At 59.5% G+C, this 9,357-nt stretch overlaps 1 protein-coding gene across 1 annotated transcript; it reads left to right on the forward strand.

Annotated features, from left to right (window-relative positions):
* The first annotated feature begins 6,999 nt into the window (after positions 1-6,999).
* On the forward strand, positions 7,000-7,829 carry LOC126635226 (zinc finger protein 211-like). The gene has a single exon (XM_050306256.1). The coding sequence runs from the start codon at positions 7,000-7,002 to the stop codon at positions 7,540-7,542; it is 543 nt and encodes a 180-aa protein (XP_050162213.1). The 3' UTR covers positions 7,543-7,829.
* The last annotated feature ends 1,528 nt before the right edge of the window (positions 7,830-9,357 follow it).

Consider the following 9,357-nt stretch of genomic DNA (forward strand, 5'->3'; position numbering starts at 1 on the left):
CTCCAGGATCTGCCCCTGCCCTGCCCTGCAGCCACAGACTCACCGTGTGCAGCCCTGCCAAGATTCCTCCTGCAGGGAGCTCTCAGCCCTCCTGCCAGTGCTGAGCCCCTTTCAGCTCTGCCTGTGCCCTGCTGGTGTCCCTGAGCTGCCCTGGCAGTGCCCTCAGCCCTGCTGGGCTGTGCAGAGGAGCTGCTCAGCAGCAGAGTTGTCTCTCTGCAGCTCTGCTGCTTGCCAGGAGCTCCCTGTGTGCCAGGAGCCCGGCCCAGCTCAGCAGCACAGCAACAGCCCCAGGCATTTCATCACCTCTGGGGGTTTGGGGAGGAGTCCCTAAACATCAGACCCAGAGGAGAGTTGCAGGAACCTCTTGAGAAACCAAGTGAGATTCCAAGTGTAGAGTTTCTTGTAGTGCAAATGGGTCCCACTGAGGGACCCAACAGAGAAAACATCCCCAGGGTCTTGTCAGAGCACAAAGCTGCAAAGAGGGATGACAGGTCACAGAGTCACAGAACCATCAAGGTTGGAAGAGACCTGCAAGATCTTCTAATCCAACTGACAACCCAGCACCACCAGAATCACCCCTCAACCCCATCCCAAAGTGCCACATCCAGATGCCACCTAAACACTTCCAGAGACTCCACCACCTCCCTGGGCTACTTGTTCCAATGACTGAATATTCTCCCAGTGGAAAAGGTTTTTTAACATCTAATCTGAACCTTGCCCAACACAATTTAGGCCATTCCCTCTCAATCTTTCACTACAGCCTTAGTAGAAGAGAGCAACCCCCACCTCACTAAAACCTCCTTTCAGGTCATTGCAGAGAGCAAAGAGGTCCCCCCTGAGCCTCCCCTTCTCCAGACTCCACAAGCCCAGTTCCCTCAGCCATTCCTCATGAGATGTTTTCCAGGCCCTTCCGCAGCTCCGTTCCCTTCTCTGGACACGCTCCAGCCCCTCCAGGGCCTTTTTGCACTCAGGGACCAGAACTGGACACAGCACTCGAGGTGGGGCCTCCCCAGTACCCAGCACAGAGGGCAATCAGTTCTCTGATCCTGCTGGCCACCCTGTTCTCCATAAAGGCCAGGGTGCTCTTGGCCTTCTTGCCTGATCCCCTGGTTGTCCTGCCCATGCCATGGGATGGCACTGAGGATGATCTGCTGCGTTGATTTACCCAGTACTGAGGTCACTGTGACAGGCCAGGAGTTGCCCAGATCCTCCTTCTGGTGCTGCTGGTGGATGGGCATCCCATTTGCTTGTTGCCAGTCAGCTGGGACTGCTGCAGTTCTGCAGCACTGCTGGGCCAGGAGTGAGAGTGGCTTGGCCAGCTCTTTCTGCAGCTCCCTCAGTACTCTGGGGTTCATCCCCTCTGGGCCCAGGCACTCGTGGGGGTCTCACTGGCAGAGCAGGTCACTGACCATTTCCTCCTGCACTGGGGGGGCTTCACTCAGCTGCCCATCACCAACCTCAAGCCAAAGCCTGCCTGCCAGGTGTCCAAAGGGTCAGTTCTGCTGTCCCCTTCTTCCTTCCCCTGGGAAGGAAAACTCCCTCCTTTTGTGTCTCTGTGCCGCAGACAGCTCCCACCACCCCCTCACCCACCAGTCCCAGCATCATGGGATGCTTTGGCTTGGGAGGGGCCTTAAAGAGCATCTCAGCACCCTCTAGGAAAGAATTCCTTTCTCCTGGAAGTCTTCCCTCTATCTGTGAGAAGCCACTGCCCCTTGTCCTGTCACTGCAGGACTTGTCCAAAGTCTCTCCCCATCTTTCTTGTTGGCTCCCTTCAGGCACTGCAAGGCCACAATGAGGTCACCCCGGAGCCTTCTCTTCTCCAGCCTGAACAACCCCAGTTCTCTCAGCCTTTCCTCCCAGCAGAGCTGCTCCATCCCTCTGATCCTCTTGGTGGTCCCCTCTGGACTTGCTCCAGCAGCTCCATGTCCTTCCTGTTCTGGATCCCAGAGCTGGAGGCAGCTCTGCAGGTGGGGCAGCAGTTACAGCCACGGGTGTTCCAGCAGGGACACGGTGGAGCCTCCTGGAACGAAGGACCTTTGTGACACTGCAGGGCCTTCTGGAGCCAATGGAGCCCTGGGACACTGTGGAATTGCCCTGCTCTGCTCTCCCCACTCCGGGGGTCGGGGGTTCCTCCCGCCCACCCCCGGCTGTCCCGAGGGCTCCCCAAATCCGCTGTGTCGTGTCCGTCCGTCTGTCCCGCCCAGCCTCCCGCGGCCCGGGCTGACAATGGAGGCGGCGGGGACTGACCCAGCAACACCAACCCCAGCGCGGGGGGGACCCGCATCCCCCCGCCCACCGCCGGGAATCCACCCTAGCTCCCCCAAAAACACCTCCCGGGGACCCCCAACATCCCCACAAGGGGCATCTGCGGCTCAACTTTGGGGTCCTGCAAGATCCACACATTCACCCCGCTACCCCCCAGGAAAAAACAACCCACAACCAACCGGGATTTTTGAGACGAGTTTCTTCCGGCCGATTCCCCGCCCGATGGGGCGGGGCGATCTTCTTTCTTTTCCCTTTCCTCCTTTTCCTCCCCCTTTTTCACGTGCTCCGTCCCGGTGGCCGCACGCGTGGAGCTCTCGGGTGGGTGAACGGGGGGGGACAGGGTGGGAAAGGGGGGAGAGGGGGAAAAGAGGGGCTGGGACCCCCAAAGGGAGCGAGAGGGAGGTGGGTCACCCCCAGACGGAGCCGGGAACGAGCCGGGGTTTGGGGGAACGATGCGAAAGGGGTGGGAGAGGGGGGATAAGGGGAAGTGGGACAGCGGGAAAGGGGTCCCTCGGGGTCCCTTGGTGTCCCCATCCCTTGGTCCCTGGAGAGGGGGGAGCCTGGAGAGAGGGAACCCCCGAGCCCCCTGTGCCGAACCCGCGGTGGGGGCCGTGATGTTGGTTGTGAATTCCCGCCGGGATCAACAAAGCCCCGCACACGTGGCCGCAGCTCTTGTGTTTTCTTGTGGGCAGCACTCGGAGCTCCCCCCACACTGCCCAAGCGCTGCTGCCAAGGCCCAGCAGAGCCCCCCGATCCCCCCAGTGCCCCCCAGAGCTGCGTGCGGGGGGTGGGAGAGAAGAGGAGAGCCGGGCTGGGCCCTGGGCAAGGCCGGGAAGGGGCAAGGAATGGCCCCGGGGCTGGGCTGGCGTTGGTGCTGCCGCGGGGCTGGGCCGGAGCTGGGAAACAGGGCCGGGAGCGAGAGGAGAGAGAAAGTGCTGCGGGACTGCAGAGCCGAGCCCCGGCTCCTGGGGGGGCTCTGGGGTTGGGGGGTTTGGGGTTGTTTTTTGAGGGAGAGGATGTTTGGATCTTGCAGGCACCCAAAGCTGAGGCGCAGGTGAGCCCTGGGGGGATTTTGGGGGTGGCCGGGAGGTGTTTTTGGGGTTCCTGGCGGTGGGCGGGGGGATGCGGGTACCCCTGCGCTGGAGGTTGGTGTTCCTGGGTCAGGCCCTTCATTGTCAGCCCGGAGCACGGAGAGGGGGGACCCCTGGGAGCCCGAAACGGGGAGCCCGGAGAGGGGGAAGCCTCGGGACCCCAAAGTGGAGAGAGCAGAGAGGGGCAACTCGTGGGAGGGTTATTTTGGGCTGGGTCGGGGGGGTGCTGGGGAAGGGGGTTCCCGAGGGTGCTGGGGCCAAGGAAAGCGGGGTACAGAGATTGGAGAGGGTCAAGGGGGACCCTGTGGCCAGGAAAGGGGGATCCAGAGGTCCTTGGTGTCGGGGAAAGAGGGGTGTCACAGAGTAGGGAGACACAGAATGGCAGGAAAGGGGGTTCAGGGGGTTCCTCAGTGCTCAAAACACGGGGGTCTGATGTTTGGGAAAGGCAGGAATGGGAGTCCAAGGGGTCCCTGGGTCAAGGTTAAAGGGGACCTGGGGGCTGGAAAAGGTGGGGTGTCTGGGAAAGCGGGTGCAGGAGGTTATTGGTGCAGGATTAGGGGATGTAAGGGTGTCCCAGAGCTGGAAAATGGGGTGCTGGGGGTTCCTGTGGCCAGGAATGGGGGCTCAAGGGGAGTCCCAGAGTTAAGGAAAGAGGGGGAATGTAGGGAGTAGCACTAGACTGGGTCTAGAGGGTCCCTGTGCCCAGCAAAGGGGGGTCCAGGGGCCTCCAGTGTCAGGGAAAGGTGGTTCATTGGGTGGGGAGACCCGAGATATCCCAGCAGGGGGTTCAGGGGGTCCTGGGTGTTGAGGAAAGGGGGTTGGGGACTGGGAGAGGTGGGACTGGGGGTCCAGGGGGTGCCAGGGTCAAGGCAAAGGGAGTGTGGAGTCCGGGAGAGGTGGGATGGCTGGGGAAGGGGGTGCAGGGGGTCCTGGTCTCAGATAAGGGGCTGAAGGGGGGGGGTCTCAGTGTACAGGAATGGGGGGTTCAGGGAGTCCCTGGGACCCCCCAAGACCCCCCTGCAGGAAGCACTGGGAGTGGGGAACTGGGGAGTCCCGGAGATTTGGGGGCTGGGGTGGTGCCAAGGTGAAGGAAAGGGGGGAACTGGGAGAGCTGGGAGAGCCAGGAAGGGGCTGCAGGGCGTGCTGAGGGGAAGGAAAGGGGAGCTGGGGGTGAGGTGACCTGGGATAGCTGGGAATGGGGGCTAAGGAAAAGGGGGATCCAAGGGCTGGGACAGGCGGGATGACTGGGAAAGGGGAGGCAGGGGGGTCTTGGAATCAAAGAAAGGGGGGTCTGGAAAACTGGGAATGGCCTGGCAGGGGGTCCCAGTGCCTGAGAAAAAGGAGTGCAGGGGGGTCCCAATAATAATAGGGAAGAGTAGGAGGAAAAAATGGAATGAGACTCCAAAGTGCTGATTTCCAGCAGCAGGAAGGCGAGGAGAGGGCAAGGAAGTGCCCCCATGGAATGGGATCCCAGAGCAGATCTGCTGGTCAGGGCCAGATTGGGAACTGGGAACAAGGAGTTTGGGAATTCAGAGCAGCAGGAGGGGGGTTGCCCTGCCCATCCTGAGCTTCCCAGAGCTCAGTTACTCCCAGTATGAGCCCAGTCACCTCCGGTATGAACCCTTTTATACCCCACTATATCCCACTTGCCCTCAACATGGTCCCAATTGGCCCCAGTGTAGTGCCAGTAATTCCCAGTGTGAGTCCAGTATGATCCCAGTCTCCCTCAGCAGGGTGCCAGACACTGCCAGTTGCCCCCAGTATAGACCCAGTCACTCCCAGTTGATCCCAGTTGCTGCCAGTGTGGTCCCACTCAGCACCAATATGGTACAGAGACTCCCAGTGTGGTCCCAGTTTCTCCCAGTATGATTCCAGCTGCCCCAGCTGTGGTCCCAGTCCCCCCAGTATGGTTCCAGTATCTTCCAGTTGATGCCAGTTTGCTCCCAGCATATGCCAAGAGGCTCCCAGTAACCCTCAGTAAGGTTCCATTCACACCCACTGTAATCCCAGTTGCTCCCAGTATGGTCCCAGTCAGCTCCAGTATGATCCCAGTCACTTCCTGCCGTTCCCAAAATGAACCTATTGTCATGCCAGTTCCTTCCAGTCACTCCCAGTATGATCCCAGTTCCCTCCAGCGTGGTTCCACTTGCTCCCAGTATGAAATCAGTCATTGCTGGGGGTAAGGTGAGTTGGGGGGGATCCCAGGGCCAAGGAAAGGGGAGGGCAGGGATCGGGAGAGGTGGGATGGGGGTTCAGGGAGAGCTTCTGCACGGGGGTCGCCGGTGTCGGGGAAAGGGAGGGTCGTGGAGGGGTTGGGAGAACGGCCAGAAAACGGGGTCCAGGGGGTCCCCCGGTGTTCAAAAACAACAACAACAAAAAAGGGGGATTCAGGATTCTGGAAAAGACAGGAATGGGGATCCAGGGAGTACCAGCGTCAAGGAAAAGAGGGGCCTGGGGGCTGGGAGAGGCGGGATGGCCGCGAAAGGGTTTGTTGCAGGGGGTCCTGGAGCTGAGGAAGGGGGTGAAAGGGAGTCCCAGTGCTGGAAAGGGGGGTGCAGGGGGGTCGTGATTCCCAGAAATGTGGGTCCAGTGAGTCCAAAGGTCAAGGAAAAGGGAGTGTGGAGTCTGGGAGAGGTGGGATGGTCGGGAAAGGGGTGCAGGGGGGAGAGATCTGGTGTAAAGGAATGGGGGGTTCAGGGGGTCCCTGGGACACCCCAGGGTTGCCCTGGAAGGATAAGCCAGGAGTGGGGAACTGGGGAGACCCAGAGATTTGGGGGTCAGGGTGGTCCCAGGGTCAATGGAAGGGAGAAACTGGAAGAGCTGTGGGAACTGGGAAGGAGCTTCAGGGGGTCATGGGGTCGAGGAAAAGGGGGCTGAGGCTGAGGTGATGGGGGATGACCAGCCAGGAATGGGGGGCTGGGGGTCCCAAGGGTGAGGGAAACAGGGCGATGCAGGGACTAGGAGAGGTGGGATGGTAAGGAAAGTGGGGGCAGGGGATCCTGGAGTCAAAGAAAGAGGGGTTTGGGGTCTGGCAAACCAGACTGGCCAGGAATGGGGAGACCCAGGCCAGGAGGAGGGGGAAGAGGAGGAGGAACACCTGGTGGGGGCTGCTGAGACCCCCGGAGTAGGGAGAAGGGGGACCCCTGGGATTCCTGGGACCCACAGCAGCCTGGAGAGGGGGAGACTCTGGGGAGGTGGGACCCCTGAGACCCCTCAGCACCCCAAAGCAAAGAGTCAGGGGAGAAGGGACCCCTGGGGCCTCCAAAACCCCCAACATCCCTAAGCAGGAGGACCCTGGAGGGGGGAAGTCCAGGATCCTCAGGAACCCAGAGAGGGCAGGGACCCTGGAGAGGGGGGTACTCCAATACATGTGGGACCTCTCCAGCAGCCCAAACAGGGGGGACCCCCAGAACCCCAAAGTGGAGAGACCTGAGTGGGGAACTCCTGGAAGGGTTTCTTTGGTCTGGATCTTGGAGTTCTGGGGGAGGGGGTTTTGGGGGGCTTTTGGTGTTTAGGAGGTTTTTATGGTCCCAGGATGCCCAGTGAGTTCTAGAGATGGACTTGGGCAGGAGGAACCCCCAAGCCAACGCACTCAGCCCTTGTTTGCCCCCAGCAGGATTTGTCCTTCCCAAAGCTTGGGCGAATGGAGGAGGAGGCTGCGAAGAAGAGCTCGAAGATGCCACGGGCTCCCCAGGCAGGTGAGGAGGAAGTCAGTGCCCCTTTGACCCTGTCTTGTGGTGCATCTGTTGAGCAGCCTCCCAGCAGGGAGAAGCCCTTCAGGTGCTTGGAATGTGGGAAGAGCTTCAGGGACAGCACCGACCTGATCCGACACCAGCGCATTCACACTGGGGAACGGCCCTACACGTGTAGGGAATGTGGGAAGAGCTTCAGGCAGAGCTCTGCCCTGATCAAACACCAACTCATCCACACTGGGGAGAGGGCCTACAAGTGCTTGGAATGTGGGAAGAGGTTTCAGACCAGCTCCAATCTCCTCCTGCATGAGCGGACACACACAGATGAGAGGCCCTTCCGCTGCACCGACTGCGGGAAGAGCTTCAACCAGAACAGCAACCTCATCACCCACCGGCGCATCCACACTGGGGAGAGACCCTACAAGTGTGGGGAGTGTGGGAAGAGCTTCACCCACAGCTCTACCTTGACCAAACACCAACGGACCCACCAGTAACAAGTGCCCCGACTGCAGGAAGAGCTTTGGCTGCTGCTCCCACCCCGAATGACCCCCCTGATGGTGAGGCAACCCCTGGAGTCCAGTGACTGTCAGTCCATCCCTTTCCAGTCCCCTTTGCCAGGGGCAGGTTGTGCCAACAGAACCCTTCTTGGGGGGTGTGTGGAGATTCCTGCCTTGACTGGGACCCCCCCAAGGTCACTGTTGGAGGTTGAGAGCAGAGATCTCCCCACGAGCGTTGGTCTGGGGGAGTTCCATCCCTGTCTAATTCATAATTCTTGTTTTGGTGCCAGCTTGAGGAATTGCTTCAACAATTGCTTTAGTGTAGAGCACTGTCCTATCTTACTTTGTCCTACTGGTAGTTTTAGTATTTCTATTGTACAGGAAATAATTCTGATGGTGATTATTTGTCTGATCATTTGTAACCCTAAATAATTCGTTTCTGTCAGTAAATGTGATTTGCCATCCTTAAGACCTGGGGGACAAAAGTGGTTCAGTCCCCCCTCTGTAATTCCTCTAAACTGAACCTGTTGGCATAACCCAAGGCTGAGATTGGATCCAGCAGCCCCAGCACCCCACAGGAAGTTGGGAGCTCAGGGTTCCAACCCCTTTCCCAGCCCCCCTGTACCCAAAGACCCCCATGGGACTGTTGAATCTGCCAGACCACCCCCACTTTTCCACCCTTCTCCCTGTTCCTTCCACTTTTGTGTAGTCCCTTCAATCCTCAGCCCCGCCCAGATCAGTTTTGGCGTCCCAACCCCCACATTTTTCCCTCCTCTTCTTCCACATCTTCCACCTTCCCCTTCCCATCCCCTGCTCACCCGAGAGCTTCTCCCCCACAGCCAGGGGGGCTCCCAGCACCACCAGTGCCCAGAGAAGCGCCCCCCCGAAAAGGGGTTGGGTGGGGTCCTGTGTGGAGTCTTCGTGTGTTTGGGGGTCCTTTAGGGGCTGTGGGGAGGTTTTGGGGGGTCCCAGCACCTTTTGGGGTGAACTGGGTGCCTATTGAGGGGCAGGTGCCTTCCCAAAGCTCCCCCAGAGTGGGGTGACATGGGGGGAACACAGGGGGGTCCCCATTCCTGATCCATCCCAGGGCCGGTGCTGCCCCCCCAAATTCGGCTCCACCCCTTGGGATTCTCCGACATCCCTCCCCAGTGCCCCCCAATAACAGGGACTGGGGAGAACTGGGAAACTGCCAACCAGTAAGCAGAACTGGGGCAACTGGGATCATACTGGGAGTGACTGCAATAATACTGGGAGTGTGTGGGAGGGACTGCAGCCATACTGGGGATGAGTGGGATCAAACTGGATTCGTACTGGAAGTGTCTGGAAGTTCCTGGGATCATACTGGGGGTGACTGCCATCCTACTGAGATCATACTGGGATCAGACTAGGATCATACTGGGAGCGACTGGTTCCATGCTAGGGGCAACTGGGAGCTCTTAGGATCCCACTGGGAGGAACTGGGAGCAACTGGGACCATGCTGGGACAACTGGGATCATACTGGGCACAACTGGGATCATACTGGGAGCTACTGGGCCCACAGTGAATGTGGCTGGGGTCATACTGGGAGTGACTGGGAACATTCTGAGGGCAGTTGGGACCATGATGACCCAACTGGGATATACTGGGAACAAGTGGAATCATGCTGGAGGTGACTGGGATCATACTGGGAGTGACTAGGACACAGCTGGGGGTGACTGGGTATGGCTGTGAGCAACTGGGATCATGCTGGAAGCTACTGGGAGCAACTGGGAGTGAGTGGGACCACACTGGGGGCAACTGGGATATACTGGGAGAGACCAGGAGTGACTGGG

Source organism: Myiozetetes cayanensis, unplaced genomic scaffold (genome assembly GCF_022539395.1).
Source record: "Myiozetetes cayanensis isolate MyiCay16 unplaced genomic scaffold, myiCay2020 scf1168, whole genome shotgun sequence".
In the NCBI taxonomy this organism is placed as follows: Eukaryota; Metazoa; Chordata; class Aves; order Passeriformes; family Tyrannidae; genus Myiozetetes; species Myiozetetes cayanensis.